Source organism: Solenopsis invicta, chromosome 7 (assembly GCF_016802725.1).
Source record: "Solenopsis invicta isolate M01_SB chromosome 7, UNIL_Sinv_3.0, whole genome shotgun sequence".
Lineage (NCBI taxonomy): Eukaryota > Metazoa > Arthropoda > Insecta > Hymenoptera > Formicidae > Solenopsis > Solenopsis invicta.
The window spans coordinates 2,166,955-2,191,083 of NC_052670.1; the positions used below are offsets into that span (position 1 = coordinate 2,166,955).

The 24,129-nt window shown below is 27.8% G+C and overlaps 3 protein-coding genes across 4 annotated transcripts; all 3 read right to left on the reverse strand.

The window, feature by feature from the left end:
* Positions 1-1,742: 1,742 nt before the first annotated feature.
* On the reverse strand, positions 1,743-7,673 carry LOC105199948 (17-beta-hydroxysteroid dehydrogenase 13). The gene is made up of 8 exons (XM_039451715.1): positions 7,491-7,673; positions 5,324-5,467; positions 4,175-4,329; positions 3,863-4,040; positions 3,522-3,651; positions 2,601-2,721; positions 2,266-2,391; positions 1,743-2,088 (listed from the first exon to the last, which is right to left on the reverse strand). Exons 2-8 carry the CDS (start codon positions 5,459-5,461, stop codon positions 2,013-2,015), a joined length of 924 nt encoding a protein of 307 aa, XP_039307649.1. The 5' UTR covers positions 5,462-5,467; positions 7,491-7,673; the 3' UTR covers positions 1,743-2,012.
* Positions 7,674-8,514: 841 nt separating this feature from the next.
* LOC105199875 (17-beta-hydroxysteroid dehydrogenase 13) lies at positions 8,515-14,243 on the reverse strand. The gene is made up of 8 exons (XM_011167153.3): positions 14,055-14,243; positions 12,040-12,174; positions 11,625-11,776; positions 10,686-10,863; positions 10,301-10,430; positions 10,046-10,172; positions 9,798-9,923; positions 8,515-8,798 (listed from the first exon to the last, which is right to left on the reverse strand). The coding sequence occupies exons 2-8, from the start codon at positions 12,166-12,168 to the stop codon at positions 8,732-8,734; spliced, it is 909 nt and encodes a 302-aa protein (XP_011165455.1). The 5' UTR covers positions 12,169-12,174; positions 14,055-14,243; the 3' UTR covers positions 8,515-8,731.
* LOC105199949 (short-chain dehydrogenase/reductase family 16C member 6) lies at positions 14,215-23,414 on the reverse strand. 2 transcript variants are annotated; one of them, XM_039451716.1, is made up of 8 exons: positions 23,094-23,412; positions 20,122-20,268; positions 19,336-19,490; positions 19,044-19,221; positions 18,172-18,301; positions 16,839-16,959; positions 16,477-16,602; positions 16,098-16,282 (listed from the first exon to the last, which is right to left on the reverse strand). In XM_039451716.1, the coding sequence occupies exons 2-7, from the start codon at positions 20,251-20,253 to the stop codon at positions 16,533-16,535; spliced, it is 786 nt and encodes a 261-aa protein (XP_039307650.1). In that variant the 5' UTR covers positions 20,254-20,268; positions 23,094-23,412; the 3' UTR covers positions 16,098-16,282; positions 16,477-16,532. The 2 variants fall into 2 exon arrangements, with proteins under 2 accessions (XP_039307651.1, XP_039307650.1); XM_039451717.1 differs by lacking the exons at positions 16,098-16,282; positions 16,477-16,602 and adding an exon at positions 14,215-14,324 and having other exon boundaries at positions 23,094-23,414.
* Positions 23,415-24,129: the final 715 nt, after the last annotated feature.

A 24,129-nucleotide genomic window follows, 5' to 3' on the forward strand; every position in this document is an offset into this window, starting at 1 on the left:
ACATACCAAAGCGCGTTCCAAAGAGTTCCGGGCGATTCCGATATTAGTTAATTAACAAAAAATTAATAACTCCCGAAAAAGCCGATTTTCCGCACATATAGGTGAAGTGCTGGACTTTTTCGAAGAGTTCTGTGTACGAAAAAATATTTTTCCTACAGTTCTCAACATACCAAAGCGCGTTCCAAAGAGTTCCGGGCGATTCCGATATTAGTTAATTAACAAAAAATTAATAACTCCCGAAAAAGCCGATTTTCCGCACATATAGGTGAGGACTTTTTCGAAGAGTTCTGTGTACGAAAAAATATTTTTCCTACAGTTCTCAACATACCAAAGCGCGTTCAAAACAAAAAGGAACCATAATCTCGTCACGTCCACGTCGTTGGTTCTGGGAATACGCTAAGAACGAGAAAAGGGCAGCGTGTGATATATCCGAAATACGACAATAACCAAAATTAAATACCAGTCAAAAATATAAAAAGTAACACTAATCGAAAAAGCTCCACAAAAATTGTACACAGAAAAACACAAAATATATATTTTATTCAACAAAAATCCTAAAAGTCAACCATCGTCTCACTCATAATTACGTATATTTGTTGGATAGAAATTTTTTTATAAACAATTAATAATATTAGCGCACAGAAATATTTGGAAGAGGTTTCAATACGTTGAGAACTACAAGGAAAATATTTTTTGGAGCTTAGAACTGTCGACTTTCGACAAGCGACTTACTTATATTTCGTGTACATCTCTTTTTCGAAGGATTTACTATTTATAAACAATTAATAATGTTAGCAGTCAGAACTCTTTGGAACGCGCTTTGGTATGTTGAGAACTGTAGGAAAAATATTTTTTCGTACACAGAACTCTTCGAAAAAGACCAGCACCTCATCTATATGTGCGAAAAATCGGTTTTTTTGGCAGTTATTAATTTTTTGTTAATTAACTAATATTGGAATCGCCCGGAACTCTTCGGAACGCGCTTTGGTATGTTGAGAACTGTAGGAAAAATATTTTTTCGTACACAGAACTCTTCGAAAAAGTCCAGCACCTCACCTATATGTGCGGAAAATCGACTTTTTCGGGAGTTATTAATTTTTTGTTAATTAACTAATATCGGAATCGCCCGGAACTCTTTGGAACGCGCTTTAATATGTTGAGAACTGTAGGAAAAATATTTTTTCGTACACAGAACTCTTCGAAACAGTCCAGCACCTCACCTATGTGTGCGGAAAATCAGCTTTTTCGGGAGTTATTAATTTTTTGTTAATTAACTAATATCGGAATCGCCCGGAACTCTTTGGAACGCGTGTGTGTGAAGCTGGCACATCATTTGGTGGAAAATCACTAAACATTGACAGTTCTGGGTTTATTTTCAATAGTTCTACAGTTCCTGATAGATAAAACAAATAGTTCTGGCCTTTAAAGCGAAAAAAACGCATAGGACAAAGTGAGGTGCCAGGTTCACGCAGCACCTCAGTTTGTCCTACGACATTTTCCAGACCGAATTCTTGTAGGATTTTAAAAGATCTATAGTTCTAGATGAGTTTTAGAAAGAGTTCCAGCGTTTAACATAATTTATTTATTTTTTTTTTTAAATTATTATAAAACATTTATGTTATAATATTATATAATAGAGTTCCGTGTACAAAAAAATATTTTTCCTGCAGTTCTCAACATACCAAAGCGCGTTCCAAGTGTGTGTGAAGCTGGCACATCATTTGGTGGAAAATCACTAAACATTGACAGTTCTGGGTTTATTTTCAATAGTTCTACAGTTCTTGATAGATAAAACAAATAGTAAAACAAATAAAATAAATTAACTTTAAATTTAACTTAAGTTTACATTTCCCTTAACTTTTACTGGTTAGTTTTTTGTCCATGTAACTTTTGACGTAACTAAATTAATTTTAGTTACCTCAAAATAAACCATTAACTTTTCATAACTTAAAAGTTAAAAAAATACATTAATTTACGCAACCCTGATTCTATAGTATCATCTTAGGTTGATATTATATAGGTTCTTCAGGATACATTTTTACATCAATGAAGTCTAATATGTACTTCAATGCTTTGTCGGGTAAAAGTCTGTAAAATAAAAATTATATTTATGTTAGACAAAAAAGTAGAGAAAATGTAATTATAACGTAACATTAATATTATATATTTATGTTAAATTATCTCGTAGTTTATTGTCATAGATTTAAAAACATTGAAAGTGTACTATGAGACTACTTCTCAATTTTATTCAAGTAATTTATGTACCTTCGTATTTTAGACATGGGCAGCCAGTAGGAAGGTATGCTTTTGTTTTTGTAATTTCCTCTTTGCGCGTCAATTATTGTTAAAGCCACTTTCTGCGGTGATAATTCTTTTATTATTCTTGGAAATCTATATGGATAAACAAAATTAAATTACAAAAAATTGTCATAAACATTTTATTAATTAAATAATGTTGATCTATGAAAAAAGTTTTATCACAAGAAAAATATACATCGTAATAAAAATCTGATTTTATCGAATATGGCAACGTGTAAGAGGAAAGGATATGATGCATTTGATATTGTAAAATATTTCTTCACTGTTGCAAACTTACTTACCTTATTTTTACGTTTTCAACCATTCCGGTATGTACAAAAAATGGATATATAGTCGTGAATTTTATAGAAGACTTTCCATTACTTAGTACACGTAGTTCCTCAGATACAGTTTCCATTAGTGCTGTAATATATAAATGTAATATCAATGTATATTAGAAAAAAATACCTCATATCATTGTTTCTACAGTTTTATATCATACGCATTATTAATACTATGTGTAAAATACACACACACACACACAATCTATTATTTACACATATTAACAATTTTTGGTCTGCGTATGTATTACATTGTTACATTATATATATAACTAAATAATAAACGACTATGATACGAATGAAGACGCACATTTTTATTGTAAGCGTTAGAGTATTTTTTTAAAAGCACATGTTAAAGTATTTGTTAGAGCCCTTATAGGCTTTCAATAATTCACTGCTGAAAGCCTATTATTCTTGCGAATAGGCGGACTGTAATGCCGGAGAGGACTGCTTTTAGGGAAGTACTCGCACTCTTTTTCTTAGACGACTGCTTTATTCTTGTTGGCGAACAGAACCAAACAGTCCACGCTCTCTGGCAGTGAGCATTTCTGCCAACTTACAAGGCGAAGGGCGCCTTGTAAGTGTTGACATGGCGGCTTCGTTAGAATGGCGCGCAATACAATATGATTTTATAAAATGCGTACACATACAAACAGTATTTTTAAATATTACAATATTTTAAAATTTTCAAAATATAATGATTGTAATTTAAAATATTTTGTTTTATATTTAGATAAGATTAATATTCTTACATATCGATCAGGACGGTACTGTCGTCGGCAAACCGCAAAGTGTCAATAATAAATATACATATTAAAATCTTGTTTCATACTGAATAATTTCTTATATGTATCTGTAGAACATGTTTGTGAGATGCACTACCTTTGACTGCAAATTTTGTAGGGCAGTAAACCGTCCCACAAGGAATGCCAATCAGTCCTGCTACCGATGAGAGAGCAACAACATGACCATGATTCTTTTTCATCATACTTGGTAAAAATGCTGTCAATATCTAAAAGTAATTTCCGTTTGTGAACAATGATTGGCAAAGGTGTAATACACTCGTCTATTATATACTCGTTTAATTATGTATTATCTAAATTGTTTAATTATACATTTTATTGACGAATAATAAGCAGATAAAACGTATTATTTCCAAAAATAATAGTTAACGATTATTTTTATATCTAGTAACTTTGATATATTTTTGGCATATTATTTACCCAATAATGCGCTGTTACATTAACATCTATGGCTCGTGTAATTTCATCGGGTCTCTGATTTAGTAATGATTTAATAAACAATATACCGGCGTTATTGATCAAAATAGTAACGTCGCCTACTTCTTCTTTTACTTTTTCAGCTACTCTAAAAACTTCTTCTCTATCTGTTACATTACATCTAAAATGCAACCAAATTTTAATTAGTAATGATAATTTAATGAACGTTTACATATATTCATAAAAGTAAAATTCCACTCAAGTCATCTTTTTATTTCGACGAAAACGTTCTTGTAAAAAATGATATCAATTTACCGATACGCATATACAGACTTTATTCCCATTTTTTTAATATCGTTCATTGTCTGATTGTTAGTTTTTTCATCGATATCCCAACATATCACTGTTGCTCCTAACGAAGCATAGCCAATCGCCAATTCTCTTCCGATATCGTGACCTGTGCCTGTTATCTGATAATACATAAAATATAGTTTAAATTATGATTATTAGATACAAATTACAAAGCTTACAAATGTTCAAAATATAAAATATATAGAATTAGTATTATACTTTGGCTGCGTTTTGAAATTCACTGCCAGTATTGAAAATCTATTCGTAACGTACAGGTACATAGTTTATGTAGATTTTTAGTATAGTAGATTTTAGCAGTGTATATTGGAACGCAGTTTTTCTTGCTGATTTTTCTCATTTTTGTTTTAAAAAGAAGTAACTAATTTACTTAAAATTGTACTGGCTATAGATAAAATAATGAAATTTATTTCTAAAATAGATAATGCGAAACAAGTGTCACATTTTACAATACTGACTTCTTAAATAATATATCACGCTTGAATAATTTTATTAATGTTAAATTATATATATAAAATTAAAGTTTTAGTTAATATCTTGTTATATTTTTTTTATATAATGTAAATTGTGTATTAGTAGTAGGATTACAATTTTATTGAATAATTTTTTCGACATGAAAACTTCGAAAAAGGGACGTATTAGGCTTGTTGAGATGTTAGCATGTTTAAGAAGCAAAATATAATAATACATTAGCAAAATTTCATGTTATTATTTAATTTTGCATAACTTTGACTTGAAATATATGCAGCCAAAATAAATTAAATAACAAAAAAGTACTGTACATTATTTGTTTTACAATACTCAATTAAAAAAAGAATGAGAAAGTATTTGTAAATGCTAAAATATATGTATATATCTTGAAAAATTTTTGCAGTGCTCAAAAGTAAAAATGCATTGTAACAAATGTCAGCTATCGCGTAGTAGCGTATGAGCAACGTCAGGACTGGCAGAATTCCGTGTGCAATGTTCTCTACCAGTTAGTCGTGAAAGAGGAAATATTTTCCAAGTTATAAGACTTGAAAGTTATAGTACTACATTAGTATTACCTAAGATGTCACGTAGAAAGTTGAGTAATCAGAAGAATTTTGTACATACCAAAACGATTTCACCAATTACACTCTTTTTCTTCGTCGGAACAATCAATTTGTATGCACTCTCGCAAATACAATATACAATTTTTAAAATGAGTAATAATATCTCTGCGAAGAGATACAAGGTGTCATATACTGTCATGATTATCTGAAAAAATAATAAATTTTTTGTAAAAATAAAAAAAGCATTAGTTTCGACAATTTTTTGTTTACTTTTTCTTGAGAATACCATAAAAAATTCAATCAAGAACAGTTATACGTCGAAATATATAAGTGACAGAATGTTAAATATAAATAATTTTTATATTTGTATTAAGGAGCAAAACATTTCAACTTTACAAAGTTGCAATGCGAAATTAACAATCATATTATAAAAACCGAACGTAATAATTGTATATGTATATACGTATGTATGTCGAAGTTCTCTCCATAACTCTTCGTTTCTTTTTCGAAAATTAATTAAATTTGAGATGATAAAATACTTGTTTGTTACATTACGCATATTTAATCCCTATTTAATCCCTATTAACATTTAATTATAATGAATTATTCTTTCCTACTAGATTAAATTCATAACGTATGATTTATATACAGTTGAAGATGTGATAGTGGCCTAGTTTACATCGTGCACTTGATACGCGTATTAAGCACTATATTCGTATCAAATTCGTACTAAATTTTTAGTACTCACGATGTAAACGCTGCCGGATCAAATTGGTACGAACGTATCAAGCAAGAGTATCGTATCCAAATTGATACGCGTACCAAATGATACAAATGACAATGTAAACACTGAAACGTATTTTGTAGCGGATTAAGCCTATTGAATATAACCTTAATTGACCGGTTTTATGATAAGTAATCTTATTTGGTCTCTCTGAAACGATAACATATTAAAAAATGTCGTGTAAGAAACGTTTAGTACGTTCGATGTAAACGAGCCTGTATTAAAGCATTGGTGCGCACCAAACTTAATAGTGACCTAGTTTACATCGTTAAAACTTTGGTACTCGTATTTTGGCTGCTACTTGAGTGAAATTGTTAATTAATTATTTAAATAAACAATAAGGGCCGTCATCGCTTTGGTCGCTACTCCGTCGTTTTATGCTCATTGAGAGATGTGTCTGTGATTTTTTTTTACTCTCTACGGATATGCGTTTGTATTTGGTATTTACTGTTATTATATCAGACTGTTAAATAATTAGTTTATTTTATTTTATTACTATTACAATGATTTGTCTTTGAAATAATGGCGTATCTGTTATTACTTTGAGCGCAACATTGGCTAACAATTATTTTTTTGTAATTTTAATCACTTTTTATTTACGGGGCTCCGGCACCCTATTCGTCCCTGTCTGGCTGTTAGGTCTGGCTGCTAGCTTCACGCTCATCCGGTGAAAGGATGTACAGTCGTGAGCTAAAAGGTTGCAACACATTTTCTTCGATGGTTTTTGGAATGTAGACTTGCTCATTGATCGGCGAACGTAATTGGTTGGATCCACAGGTAAGAACCAATTATGTTCGCCGTTTGATGAGCAAGTCTATATTTCAAAAACAATCGAAGAAAATGTGTTGCGATCTTTTAGCTCACGACTGAACATTATATAACCTTTTTTTCTTTCTACCATCTAATCTTCAAAATCCAATAGGTTCCTACGACGCTCGAGTAAATCGCCATTTAGCCTTCTGGGCTCACCTACTATAATACGAGTACCAAAGTTTTAACCTCGGTTTGAACGATGTAAACTAAGGTCAGTGTCTGTAATTGGAATAATGTGAACAGAAATCCTTTCTGTTTAATATTTTCTGAGTCGATAATATCGAGCAAATAAGCACACGTGTCATAGTTAGCATTAATTATGTATTTACGATATGTTTATTGGCGTTTTTACGACATGTTTATTGATAATAAATAAATAATCTGTTTCCATTTTGTCTCAATCAACTTGTCTAATACGAGTCTTCTTTAGTGAACCGCAATAAAAAAGTTATAAGATCAGAGAATGGAAAACCTTGACACAAACATTACACAGCAATTCTTTGATGAGATTGTCACAATCAATCATGTAGATCATTAAAGATAAAACAAATAATGGTCGTCATATAAAATTGCACAAAAAAGAATCATAAATAACAATCAATAAACTTTAACAAAAACTGTAAAAACTTACATGTCAAAGTCAGGAATTTGTAACCGTATCTGCAGTGTTAAACAATTGTCGACTTGTGAGTTAATGTCAAATTATCTCACGCGTTGAACGTATATAAACGGATATATCCCCTCTTCTCCACAAAAATGCACGAGATACGTTTATTTGTGTTGATCTCGCAAGATAGTCACTTGATACTACGAATACATTTATAAACTCCTGATTGATTTTAATATGTAATGTTTTACACTTTTTATATTTAATTTGATTTTTGTTAAAGTTTATTGTTAAAGTTTTTGTTAAAGTTTATTGTTTAATAAAAAAATTTACATTTTAATTATTTAATATCACTAACGCTTTCTTTAAAAATAACTTTTAATTTAACTTAATTTAATTTCAACTCAACTGATTATGAGTCAGTTTTTCATTCGTGCAACTTTTTACATAATTAAATTTTATTAAATAAACTATTAACTTAATCTGGTAAAAAAGAAATATTAAAGAAATAGTAATTTATCCAATTTTATAAATAATACACACACATAAACACGAATATTATAATGTTTCTAAACAATTGTATTATATTTAGTTCTACTTAATTCACTCGTTACAAAAGTCTGTAGTTTTACAGCCCACGAGTGAAAATATCTGGAAAATGAGTATGTCTTTCTATTACGCGTCATGAAATCTAAAGCCAGTATTCATAATCAGTAGTCGATTCTTATTTCAAGATTATCTTGAATTGATTATCTAATGTCTTAAGATGCTGATACGGCTTTGTTATTGGTTGATGATGTTTCTTATATAATACTTAAGACGATGTCTTAAATATAAGAATAGACTAATTTTTTATGAACAGTTTGTTAGCTATAAAGCTAACAAACTGTTCATCAAAATTGTGTCGCGTTAATATATGATCTACTAATTACGTTATAGATAAAAGTTTATTGGTTATATAGAACGAACGTAATTTATAATTTATTGAAGAAGAAAAACAGAATGCGTTTGGGAGATAGCAGGGGAGTTGTGGAATATTAACAATTAACTAACAATTAAAATAAACTTTGGTATTTTATTGATGACTGTTTTTCTTTCTTAAGATCTATTTTTATCACTATTTTTATCATTATTTCTCTTATTAAACATATTTTAATTACATATTTAACATTAATAATGCATTTGGAAAAAAACTTATTCTGAGATTATAGTTTTCAAAACAAATCCTTAAAAATTTTATGAAATGCAATTATAAGATTCTTATATTAATCAGGTTCGACTCCACAATCAATAAAATTATTTACACATTTTATTGCTTTCTCGGGTAAAAGTCTGAAAACAAAATTACATTATATTAAGTTATCTATATTTTAATTAAATCTATATTATCTATCTTTAACATACTAATAAATAATGTCGAAATGCAAAATTTGATTAAATTTTGACTTGTTTTTTGTGCATTTATATAATATGTAAAGTTTTATTATATTATATAATAAATGAACATTTATATTAAAAATATTTCTACCATAATTTCAGAGGATATTCTAGTCTTAAGCACGAAAAAGAAATCTATTTTTTGGAATTTGTTTAAAGAAAACGGTTGCACATATTTTATCTTTTTACACATTTATTTATACATTTTTAGTAAATATCTTCAAATTTTGATACAATTATATTAATAATTTTTATGTAAATTTAAAAATAAATACATTTTTCAAGTTGACTAACAGGATTTTTTAGAAATTACTAAAGCTATCGGCCTAAACTTTTACACATACGTAAAATGCATGTCTGTTCATCGCTTAAACTAGGATAAATAAAACATTGCAACTTATTAAAACAATGTGGTTTTAAAGAATAAGTATCGCTTTTTAGTAAAATTTATTGAATTTAACGTATGTGAAAAAATAATTAATTTATAGATCGTAATAATCTTAATTTGCGCAATAAATAGACATGTATTTTACGTACATACACAAAAGTCGACAATTTTAGTAATTTTCGAGAAATCATGCCAGACGATTTAAAAAATGTTTGCTTTTAAATTTTATATAACTCAAAAACTAATCGTATCAAAATTTGTAGATATTTACTAAATATATACAAGTATATACGTAAAAGCGTAGAAAAAAACAGCAGTTTTCTTTAAAAAAATTCTTAAAAACAGATAAACTTTTTTTGAGCTTTGGACTAGAAAATTCTCTTATGTATATGTAAGTGTGTAAATACTACGTGTATGATATACTAAATATTGCATAATAATAGTAAATTAGATTTAAAAAATTAGTACATATATATGTATATACTAAAATATTGCGATTTAGTTACCTCATATATGACACGAATGATAACCAAAATGATGGTATAGATCTTTTTCTTATATTTTGTCTTTGCGATTTAATTATTTGTTTAGCCGTATCTTCCGCTGTGCATAACGATACGAATTTTTTCAATCTAAAAGTAAAATTAGATGAAAATGCTTATTTTTAATTTTGATAACGAGTTTGTCGTATTTGAGTGAATAAATTTATTTATTTGTATTTATTGTATACATATTAACATTGTCATGAACTTACATCTTATTTACTTTTGGTTTTTTGCAGAGTCCCGTATTTACCATGTAAGGAAAGATGGTAGTGAATTTGATTAACGATTCTCCCTTACTGTTCATTGTTAATTCGTCCTCAAGTGCTTCCATCAAACCTAAAAAATAGAAGTTATGTAAGCTTGAGGTTCTTACCTAAATATTTCTGAAGTTAAATGAATTATTTCTAGTAAATTCTGAATACGCATAAAAATGGATTATAATAAATACGAAATTAAATTTTTACCTAGGACTGCATATTTTGTGGCGGAATAAGGAACTAAATTAGGAAGTCCTACTAATCCTGCTATTGATGAAAGTGCAACAACGTGACCATGATTTTTTTCAATCATACTTGGTAAAAATGCTTGGAGCATCTGAAAAAATTGTATATAATAGGTTTGTGAGAGTATATAATATATTATGTGCGTCACATTGATAATAACTACATTACTGATAATATATCTATACAGATAATAGGTTTAAATTCTATGAGAATTAAAAAGTCTAATTATTAAAAATTTCTTATTATCAAATAATTGTTCTGGAGAAACGTAAAACAATTAAAATAGCGTTATTTATTCAGGAATAAAAGAGCAATTTGATATTTATACATAATCGATTTTACTTGCCCAAAAATGTGCTAGCACATTAACGTTGACAGATTTTATGATTGAATCGGCAGTATGATCTAGGAAATTGTGACATGGCATTATACCGGCATTGTTAATTAATATTGTAACGTCGCCGACCTCTTCCTTTACTTTTTTGGCTATTGCCAAAACATCTTCTCTTTTAGTTACATCACATCTATAAAATAATAAAATTTTAGCGTTGTTTAATATATGTGTTATGACAAGTTATTACTTTCAACCCTTTATATCTCCGGAACCGCGCTTATGCTCATCTTAACATTTCTCTGGGATTAATGTTCCATTATATAGTACTATTTGGCATAAAAGAAAAGTTTAAAATTTGAGATGCAAGAAATGGGCTAAATTTGGGGTTACTCTTCAAAACATTTTGAAAATATTCATGTAAATTAGGAGCATTATGAGGTAATACAATTTTTTTTCTTCTTTCTTTTTTTGTGTAAACTTTTAAATTTTGTTAAATATTTTATAAAAATGAATTTTTACACACAAAAATTCAAAATTGTTGCGAAAAATTATCGTTAAAATATATGTGTAATTTTATTTACAACGTACGATGATATTTTATTTACTTTAAATTCAAAATGGAAAATAAGAAAATTTGTATTTTTTAAAACATTTTTAATTATTTTAAAGCTTAGAAAATCTACTTTAAAACATTTTTATAAATTATATATAAAATTACAAATTCGTGTTTTTCTATGTTTTTATTTTACTTTGAAGCGTTATAGCTTGAATCAGTTAAAAATCATCAGATAAAAACGAAAAAATCAAAAAGTATATATATATATAGAATTCTGATTTTATATTGCATTAGAATGCTGAATAATTTAGCGCCGCTGCTGTACATATGTTAAATAAATAAAATTGTTTTAATTGATACACAAGAAACAAGAAGCTTATTATAACGTAACTTACTGATATGCATACGCATTTCTTCCAGTTGCTTTAATTTCCTTTGCCGTTTCTTCGTTTGTCTGCTTATTAATATCGAAGCATACCACTATAGCACCCAAGTGCGCATATTGAATTGCCAATTGCTTTCCTATGCCATGACCAGCACCTGTTATCTTGTGAATGTAACAAACATAACATATAAGTACAGTCATTGTGAAACAAAATTTATTTAACCTTTGCAAAGTGTATTATATTATTACTCGATATCATCGAAAGATTAATTTTTAATAACAATTTGCATAAAAGCCAAATAAACGAGCAAACGAATGGTCAATTTAATAAAGTATCAATAATTTTACATAAATATTTACACTGTAAAATATTTTGTGTGCTATTATAATGGATAATTTTTTTATGTTACATTTTTTATACATACCAAAACAATCTCACCAATCACGCTTTTCTCCGGTAATCCAAAAATGTTATAATATGCGCTTTGGCAAATGTAGTAAATAATTTGTAACGTAAGCTTCAACGCGTTTATCAAAATTTGCACGATCTCCATGATGAACTGAAAAATTAGTAATTTTCTTATATGAATATGTCGAGTATTAATCAGATACTTACAGACTAAAAATAAATTGAAGATACGAATTTTAAGAATTAATAAAAAATCTATTAAAAGACAATATTTTATGACAATGTCTTCAAAAAAACTAAAGTTTTTTTTTTCAGGTTAAAATTACTGAATGAATACCGGTTTAAATTGTTAAAGCATATCTTTTTAATATTTTGAATTTTTATTTTATATAAACAACATTTAGTGACAAAAATAAAAAAGAAGTAATGTAGACAATAATTTAACAAATTTCATCTTGTTTTTGTATGCCATTAGCTTTTTAAAAAATCAGGTATATCTAATGTAAATTTTTATCAACTTAAATAGCTAATAATGACATAATTATGTAATTTTACTTTAAGTTGTTACATTTTCATAAAAGAATAGTTGTGGTAAAATATTTTACATTCATTATATACGCATATTTACAATTAAAGATTAAATCGATATTTGTATAAACTCTAACAAATTTCCCAATTCGTCCCATAAATTTCGTAGCAATACAAATTATTTATTATCAATCTCACATCTTCCATCTCGTATCATAAATTTCACAACAATACAAATGATACATCATCAATCTTACATCTCCCAATTCTTATCATAAATTTCGCAACAATACAAATGACACTAGTATTTTTTGTAATGAAAAATTTTTGGTACAATTTGATCAACATGTAAAAATAGAATAACACACGTAATTTTAAGATATCTTTAAAGTTATCTTTAAAATGCAGGAAGTCTTTTAATTACGCGTTGCTTCCTGGGGAAGGTAAATGACCTTGGTAATATGAATGTGTTATTGATACACCAAATTCTCAAAACATTTCAAGTTATATTAACGTACGTTTATTTTGTAAACTTTTGCTTCAAATTGCGAATGAAACACTTCTGTTTAGATAAATAATTTTTTAATATTACATTAGTAGCAGCTTATATAAATAGTTTATAATAATTAACAATAATTTATATCAAGTATGAATTATGACGATAGATTCACGTACCAAATATTCCATTTCATGGGAAAAAACTGATTTTTTTTCTAATAATTACTTGTAAAAATAACAAAAAAATGTAAAATTTAATGTAAATAAAGCTTAGCAATATTTTTTCTTTATGTTACTATTATATGGATATTTAGAATATAAAATTTGTCTTGTTGGAAATAAATTATAAAATACTAAATAAATAATACAATCATAAATTATAAATAAATCATATAAAATTTTTATGTATAATATTTTTGATAAGTTTTCATATCTCAATATATTTTGTTAACATACTTTGTGTTTTATAGTTTAGTATATTTTGAGATACATTTTAAATATATCTTTCAGAATATATTTTATATTTTATATATACAAAATGTATAACATTTTATATTTTAAAGATTTACAGATAATAATTCGGAAGATGCTAAAAATAAATAGCTATTATTTTGTAATTAATTGGATACCGAAATAAATACTACACAGACGAAACAAGTAGAAGCACTATTATTAATATATAAAAAGAATGTATATACATATACATATGTTTGTATACATTATATATAAGACAAAAAATTTTGAACGAAACAACTATTATTTTCCAAAATGTTATAATAGCAGTAGTTACAATAGTTATGCTGACAGTTTACACTGTGTTACTAGAAATAACAGATTTTTTTTACAATATAATATTAATTTACTTCATTCTGTCCGCTGTCACGTTTCGGAAAATAACAGCAGTTTTGTTTTAGTAATTCCTTGATTGTTTCATTCTTTCGTAATATAATATATAAATGTATAAATATATTTCTAGAATGAATAGAGAATAAATACATGACTAACCTTTGCAAAGAAAAATTGAAGAATCTTTAAAACGCACTTTACGCACTTTCAATATGCCTTTCTGTTGTACGTGAAACTAACGTATACAATAAGTAGGAGATCTTTCTTCGTGCTCACGAAAGTGAGAACTGGCGAACAGGCATGCGAGGAACTCGGTTATGTAGCTGCGTGATTACTTCACGACGATCGATTGGCTAACTTACAGCTGTCCTTTGCCGTACATTTAAGTTTTATGTGTTTGCTTTTTCCTATTCAGCACTTTATCTTTGACTAAAAGTAAAGATTACGAGTATTTATCACGGGTATATCCTGGCATGCATCTAGAAACCAATTAGTGATTTTGTAAGAGTAGCGAGATCTCAAGGTCGTATTTACTAAGTTTCTTTACGTATTTATATAACAAAGGATTGCTTAAGTTACTAACCAACTCTACAGCACTATATGCCTTGTTTTCTTCACATTCTAACTGTCAAGCTCAAATATCTATTGTTACTCTTAAAACAATGACTTTAAAATCAAGTTCAAGCATATGAAAAATACATAAATTCTTTAGTTCTTATATAAACATGTTATGGAAGCGTGGAATATGACTTTGAGATTGGTTCAAAGTTAATAACATATGTGAACTTGGTTAATTGTAAATGAATTAATTTTTAACTTTGACTAGTTGGTAGTTAAATTTATTCGGGTTTTCCATCTTTTTTTGAAACATACATTAGAAAATATGTAACAAGTAACAACTCAATAATTATTTTCAAAACATATAAACTTATGTTAGAATAGAATAAGAAACGCATCATTACAAGATTTTTTATTGAAATTCTAATAAAGTAATTTTTCGTAAATGCAAGTACACAAAATTGAGTTTGAAGAAGAAAATAAATAAAGATTACATTTCAATTTTGGGAATGATTTCAAAGCAATTATTATTTTATCTTATATAAGAACAAACATTAATAGTTTATTAAATTTTAGTTCATCAAAAAATGAATATTTGAATAAAATATAATCGTTTACATTATTGTTTAATTAGATATATTAATACTTTGTACCAAATTTAAATAAAAATATTGTAAAAATATTTATTGTATCTTTACTTAATTGATTCAACATATTATTTGTTGGTTATTAATTATATATCAATTCTATAATTAATTTATATATTAATTTTATATAAATTGTTAAAGGATTTACAATAAAGAATATCATATGTGATATTTTCATAATTAAATTTATAAATGAAAAGTGCTTAAGAGATGAGAGAAGGAAGATATTGGGAAAAAGAGGAGAAAAGAAAATTTAGACTATGTGGAGGAGAGAGAGAAACATGGGAACATGTTTGGGAAAGTTGTAGAAGCTGGGGGGGAGGAAGAGGAAAGTTGGCAAGTGGCATGCTTCAGGATTTTAGGAGAGGAAGGGGAGGGAGAGGAATGGATGAAAAGGGTGGAGAAAGAGAGGAGAGAGATGGAGAGAGGGGGGGGAGGGGGGAGAAAGGGAAAAAATGAGCATGGAGAGAGAATGAAAAAGGAGGAATGGATAAGGACACGGAAGCCGCAGAGAGGAGAGAGAGAGAGTGAAGATGATTGGATGGGAATGAGAGAAGAATGAGGTGTGTGAAGAGACGAGAATAGAGGGCAAAGATTGTGAGGAGGTTGATGGGCGATGTACAGAGCTGCGTAGAGTTACGATGCGTTAGAGAGAAAGGAAGCGAAAAGACACGTAGTGACAGAAGCGAAAGTTGCGAGAGATTAGGAGGCGAGATACGGCAAGAGAAAAGGCGTGAAATAACTGGCGTGCGTAACTTGCGAAAGCGAGCGTTGGATGGAGCGGCGTGCGTTGCGTTAGATTAAGTCACAGATATTGTAAGAGCGGACTGTATATATAAACCCCGAGGGAAGAAATAAACTATCTATCTATCTATCTAAGTGAAAAGTGCTTTAAAATTTAACATGCTTTTATTTTAGCAACATATGTCATTAAATTAAAAATAATACGTTATTCTTGTAAATGAAAATATTAAAAGAAAAGATATAATTTTTTAAAGAAATACAAAATTTTAATTTATATTACAGTTTTTTTGCGATATATAAAGTTACAATAACAATAAAAAAAGTATCATAAAAAATAGGACAAATTTTTTAAATAATTTGTGTACTTCTTAATCTTCAGGGTAGACGCCTATATCGAAGAAATCGATTACACACTTTACTGCTTTGTCGGGTAAATGCCTGTAAAATCATGTTATGTTTATTATATAGGCACATTGAGGAAGGCAGAGAAATTGTATAATTATATTATAACAGTTATATTATTAATTTGTTTATGGTGAATTGCCTTCCAACTCATTGTCCTATGTTTAAGAACATATTAAGAATATATTATGAGAGCGTTTATTAAATTTTTATTCAAGAAATGTATATACCTTAACATCTTAAAAATGGGCAACCAACGGGCAGGTATGCTTTTGTTTTCGTGATTTTATCTTTGTGCCTCAATTATTCCTAAAGCCGCTTTCTGCGGTGATAGACTTCTCATAAACATTGGAAATCTGTATAGATAAATGAAATGAAATTGCTGACTAATTGAAAATCATCCTGAATATTTAATCTTATTAATTAAATATTGTCAATATATAAAGAAAGATCTATTACAATAAAAAAATACGATATACTGTTAATAAAACATCTGATTTCATCGAACGTGGTTGTGTGTGTGTGTGTAAGAAATGGATATGATGCGCGCGATATTGCAAAGCATTGTTACACTATTGCATCGTAAACGTACCTCATTTTTTGCTTTTTGGATAATCCAGTAAGTACGAAGACTGGATAAACAGTAGTGAATTTAACCAAAGATTTTCCATTACTCAATACACGTAACTCTTCAGATACAGTCTCCATTAGCGCTGTAAGATATTAAATAAATGTTAAAAAAAGAAAAGTACTTAATATTATTATTTATATCTACAGTTTTATATTGTGCGTTATTAAAACTATATGTAATATATTTTATCTATATGCATCGAGATATACATTAACACTTTATGGTCTGCGTATGTATTACACTGTTACATCATTTGAAACAAATCACAGCTATGGTGCGGCTCCATCAACAAAAAACATTTTTTTAATGTCTTTTAATTATTTAAACAGTGTAAAAAGTATCGTATATTGATTCGGGAATAAAGTCGCACATTTTTTACTGTAGATACACGCCGCTTTTAAAGAACATATTAAAATATTTTTAAACAATAATTTAAAATATTTAAAATATGATTGTAGTTAAAAATATTTTGATATATATTCAAATAAGATTAATATTCTTATATCGATTCTTGCGACAGCACTACGTCGGCGGACCGCAAAATGTTAATGTATATAATATTTATATGTTAACTACTATCTCTTAAATTCATATGTACTGAATAATTTCTTATATAAAAATAAATGTAAAAGCGGAAAATACGAGTCACGCGCGATAGACGGTGCGCAAATAAAAATAATGAACTTATTTTTTTTACCAAAGCAGACAGAGGCAATATTACTGTGTCCATGAACCGTGACGATTATGTGAATAAGATGGTCTCGCTACTTTTGGACGATAATACTTACACTAGAGTCGATAAAGATCTCATTGGACGTATCACAAACAAATCTAGAGTTCTGTTCTAAGAATGGAAAAATTCGAATTATATTTCTAACGCGGCTTACAGGTCTCTATATTGCAGTGATGGGTTACTTCCGAGGGACCATGGTAAAACTACATAAAGAGGGTTATTCTCTGCGTATTATTGTTTTTTCCATTGACAGCCTCCTATACTCGTTGGCCAGTTTCTTACACATTGTCATTTCCAGTAGCATCCCTGAATCTAATTACAATGTTAAAGACAGTTTTCAAGCCGAAACGTTCGCGATATTTATTAATATAATTATATTCTTATGAAATCCATGTGATTGTTATTATCTTTATTTGCGCACATTTACCGCGCCTGACTCGTATTTGCCGCTTTTACATTTATTCTTACATCTTTGCGAGTTTCTCTTCTTTATATTTAATTTCTTATATGATACCGCACTCTCTATGTGTGTCTGTAGAATATGATTGTAAAATGTAGTACCTTTGACTGCAAATTTTGTAGGGCAGTAAACGGTTCCATAAGTAATACCAAGTAATCCTGCTATTGATGAGAGTGCCACAACATGACCGTAATTCTTTTCGATCATACTTGGCAAGAACGCTTTTAATGTCTGAAAGTAATATTTTATTGTGAACTGTAATTGATGAAAGTTTAATCATATACTCGTTTAAGTAGATTAATTTCATGCATTTTTTATTTAGCAGTGGTAAGCTAATAGAATGTGTCACTTCTAAAATAAGAATATTTAGTTATCTAATCATATCTAATATCTAGTTGTGTTAACGACATTATCATATCTAATATCTAGTTATGTTAACGACAGGGTTGTTAACGCGATACTTGTAACGGCGTTTTGTTATTTTTTTTTCTGTAACGGTAACGAATTTAATCGTTACTTTTCTGTTATTCTTACATCTATTCAATAGATAGCGCATTGATCGCGCATTAATCATTTTGGATAGAAATATTCCGATAATACTTAATATTTCGAGCTGCTTCCGGTATTGAATAATTTGCATTACATAGATTTTCAATATTTAAAGTGATTACTGTAATGCATTTTTAATAATGACATTAATGTTTAATCTAAATTTGTGTAAAAGTGAGTATATTAAAAAAGTACAGTAAAAAATAAAAAAAAAATAGAAAAAATTATTAGACAAGTTTAATATTTAACTTTTAAAATTGAAGTTACGATAAAATGCGTTACTTTTTAAAATTAGTAACGAATAATAATGATAACGAGTTACTTTTTACAAAAAATAATTGTAAGGCGTTACTTTTTTAACGTTTCCAACCAGGGTTAACGATTATTTCTTATACCTCGTAACTTTGATATCTAGGTATATTACCCAGTAATGTGCCATCACATTAACATCCATGACTCGTGCGATTTCATCGGGTCTCTGATTTAGTAATGATTTAATAAATACTATACCGGCGTTATTGACCAATATAGTAACGTCGCCTACTTCTTCTTTTACTTTCTCAGCTACCCTAAAGACTTGTTCTCTATCTGCTACATCGCATCTGTAAAACGTGACATTATTTTAATTAATAGACATTTACGCAAATATATGTAAATTTTATTGAGTTTATTTTTTTAATTCACTGAGTTTTATTAAAAATAGCCGACCAATTTACCGATATGCATAAACAGAGTCTATTCCCATCTTCTTAATATCACTCATCGTTTCATTGTTGGTTCTTTCATCGATATCGCAACATATTACTGTTGCTCCTAACGAAGCATAGCCAATCGCTAATTCTTTTCCGATGCCATGACCTGCACCTGTTATCTTAAAATATAAAAAAATATACTTAATATTATAATTATTACAAATTAAATGTACATATATAAATTTAATGTAAGGAATTATTTCTTAAAATATTTTGAGTATCTGACTATCTTTAATATATGTAAAGTCCGATTTTATTTTTGACAGGCAATTATCTTGAAAAATATAGAAAATATGAAATAATTTTTCAAATAAAACTTGTACACTTTGAACGGGAATAAATAATGGTAAAATTAATTTTTGAAAAAAATCAATTTTTAATGTGAAATCATTTCATTTTTAGAAGTGGAATTGTATACATATGTATATATGCATATATGGTAAACTTTAATAGTCTAATTTGAACATATTTATTAAAATGTTAATTGAATTTTTTAAATATGCAGATTAGCGTCTGGAATAATTTTTCTGTTACTTGTTTTATTGTAAATAATAATTATGTAATAACATATTATGTAAATTTTATACATACATAAAATTATATACACGTAATCTAATAATAGGTATAATATAACATATATTTTTGTATATAAAGATATAATTTCCAATAATTTTTTTATGCAATAAAAATAATTTATTATCTTAGATATCTTTGAAATAATTATGCATACATAAAAACTTTTATACGTACCAAAACGATTTCACCAGTTACGCTTTTCTTTTTTATTGGAACAATTACTCTGTATATATCCTCGCAGATGTAATATAAAATTTTCAAAATAAGCAATAATATCTCTGCTAAAAGTAGTATGATATTATACATTTTTGTTCTAATTATCTGAAAAATAAGCGACGTTTTATAAGAATTTTTTATCAGAACAATTTAGTAATTATTGATACAAAAATATCTTTTAAGTTTGTTAATTTTTCTTTGATTAGATGATATATTTTCAATTGCAAATACGTATATATAGTATGTAATTATGATGTTGTATTAAATATTTACTTTTCTAAATTTTTGCTGAGACACTGATGATTAATTTGTATATTAAAAAACACGGTAGTGCCTCATGTTATATAATATAAAATATATAAATAATATTATATATATGGAGTATATCAAGGAGTATATGTATACATCATAACTACAAAGCTTTAAAGCAACAAATAAATAAGATGATTTATATTAAATTTAGAACATTTGTTGTTAAATATAAAACGTAATTATTGTTAATATTTTATAACTTATTTATATTTAAAGAAAAAAAATAAAGGCCAAGAAGACAAGCTAAATATATTATAGATACTTATAGTATTAATGTATTGAATAGCGTTGTTAAAAGTAAACATTTCAAACATATAATAGGCCATCTTAATAAAATGAATATATGTTCATTGTATATTCAACATTAACTTTTATATTTAATTTTCATTAATTATTTATTTAAAAAATATATGTTTACATGTATAAATTATAGTGTTAAAAATGTTATGAAATGCAATGTACTTTTTTAAGTTACACAAGTACAATTAAATTAAATTTATTTATAACTGAAAAATATATTGTGAGCATGTTTAATGCACTTTTGACAATATTAAATGTTTATAATGTACCTGCTTGAAATTTGCTTTTGTTACGTTACAGTAAATTTTGCTACGTTTTTTTTAACAGTGTTAGCAATTAAAACACATATATAGTGAATAAATAAATATGTAAATTAAAAATATAAGCAGTTAAAACGTAATCGCTCGAAGTTAAAATACAAAAGAAAAAGTCGGATATATATGTGAAAATAAATCATAGTCATGTAAATAAAAAGAAAATGTAAAAGTGTCTTAAATTAATTCATCTGCAATGTAATTTGCAAAAAGACAAACAATGTGAAAGTCAGAGTTATTAAATGCGATTAATCAAAATTTCAAAATCACTACGAAAGAAATCATTCTTGTAAAAATTATCAAAAATTATCATTTATGACAAATAAAATATAAATTAGAAATTAAATCAAGACGATAAGAGCATACTTGTGGATACAATAACGACAAATGTCATCGTATTAAATAATGTAATGTGCTTTAGTTTGCTTTAGCTTTGCTGCTTTTTTTCTTGAAAGATCTGTCATTTTCAGTCACTGACTACTAATAACTTTAAATGAGACGATGTTTTAATTGTACACTACAAACGGCAAGGATTAATATCAAAGATAATTTATGTAAGTAATTAAAAGCATGATTTAAAATAGTCAAAGTGATACAGAATTGCTTTTCTGATACGTACTTTATTTCTTAATTTATTTCTTAAATCATGGATGCTTAACTAGGTTCTTCAAGAGGCCAGATTTCAAACTTTGACGACTGTTGTCCGAGTGTTATACTGGTATCTTTATAAGACTTTAGATGTTTATATACTTTCTCTGCATTCTTTTTACCGAAAACACGGACAAGTGCGCAAGCGCTTTTAAAAACCGGATTTTGGACAGAACTGGATTTGCAATATGAAAAACATTCTATACATTATTATGAAGTTCTAATGTAATCTAAAATTTATATTTTGGAATGCGGTCATGCTCGGCTTTGACAAGCCTGCGGCATTTTATATAGTAGTTACATCATCTTTCTTTTGTTATTAGTTTATTTTGATTTACCTATAGTTTGATAGTGTTTTTATTGCTAACATTTTTATTTCTCTGCAAACCGACATATTTTCCGATATTTAGATCAACTGCGTAAATGGTGGTATTTTTCAAAGAATTTTTAGTTTCTAGGGAATTTGAAAAAATAATGTTATACATTCATATTCATATGAATTAAAATACAAAAGGAAAAGTCAGTCATGTATGTAAAAAAAAAACCATAATTATACATAAGCCAAAATCATAAATAAATTTCTCTGCAATGCGATGCGCAAAGAAACAGACGGATTGAAAGAGAGTAATTATTAAATGTTGGTTGAAATGTTTTTTAACAATTTTTAATCCGGCGGTGCACTGGCACGGCATCGCAAGAGTAAAGTACCATCTTAACGCGAGTTCCAGACGAATTAAAAAGTACGATGGATTAAAAATTGTTTAAAAACAAATTAAGGCCAGAATTCCAAGGAAACCTATAGAAAGCTTTAGAACTATGGCAAAACTATTAAAAAATGCCGAAAAGCCGCTCGGAACTCGCGTTAAGATGGTAACTTGCTCTTGCGGTGCCGTGCAAGTGCGACGGATTAAAAATTATTTAATTGTTGTAATAATTTTATTCTAAAACGCTTCATGAAACTTACTTAGAACTCTTGATAGATATTCTAATATTCAAATGCTTCTGATACTTTAGAGGGAAATGTGCCGTGTTGGCTTGTGAAGTTAGTATTCTAATTTTAATATAAAATTGTTAATTATTAAAATTTTTTTTAAGTTCTATATAAATGTGTAGCTGGCTTAGAATTATTGGGAATTCTTAGCAGATGTCGTAATATTGGAAGACTTTCGGTACTTTAGAGAAGAATGTGCCGTGCTGGAACGTGAAATTAGCACATTTTTTATTTTTTATGTTTTTTTAATATCACAAATGTGGAACTGTTTTAAATTTTTATCAGGAACTGTAAAACTGTAGAACTATCAAAAGTGCTACTGAAACTATCATTATTTTTTTTAATTAATAAAATGACGTACTTACTTCACAGAAACGATGTGGGACGTGATGCGTAATGACTGACTCTGACTTGCTTTAGATTTGCTATTATTTCTTTTCAATTACGACGCATGTCTGGCTCACCTTGTGTTATTTTCTACTATTAATTGCTGATTACAATTTTAAATTAAACACAATATAAATAGTTGTTGTTAATTCCCCACCTTTGTTTATGATGACGACGACGACGACGCCTGACGGCCGGTATTCATACTACATTGAGAAAAAAATTGATTAAAAACAAAAAATTGTCTTAACTTTAGTAAACCATGTGTTTATATAGTATTGCGTGCGCATTTTTTAAAAATAAGAAACTGTATTTACTAATTTAAAGAACGCAATTGTTTTTTTTTTTAATAAATTATTCACTAATTATCAAATTTATTTTATGCAATACAGTAAATATTTATTGAAATATAAATTTTATTTTTTCTAAATTAGTAATTTTTCAATTAATTTAAGAAAATCATTTTTTTATTAGAAAAATGATTTATTTATTATAAGAAATAGTTTTTTTTTCAATACAATTAATATATTCAATACAATTAATAGATTTGAATAAACAATTTTACAATGTAAAAAATTTACTTATGACACTTGAGATGGTTTTAAATATATAAGAATTAACTACAAATACCGGCCGTCAAGTGTAAAATTTCAAAAACTGCTTATTCAAATATAATTAAATTTTCAAAAATTAATTCCTCGCTAGTGTATAAAATGAAAAAAATGAAAGTCCTTGTACATCAAATTTTCAGCTCCATTCATAGTAAATAATATGTCTCTTGTATAGACAAGACCATATATTATGCTCTTAAGCCTGATCTACAATATGCTTTTTGCTTCTTATTTCTTGCTTTTTGCCTCTTGCTTTCTTGTCTCTTCACGCATTGTTTTACCGACAATCGTGTTTTGTGTCACGTGTTTCTTGTCTTTTCTGAAGTTCGTCAAATTTTATCTCGGACAACAAAGCAAAGAAACATGTTGGTTAGGTTAAATACGACCACGGTATCGTGGTGAA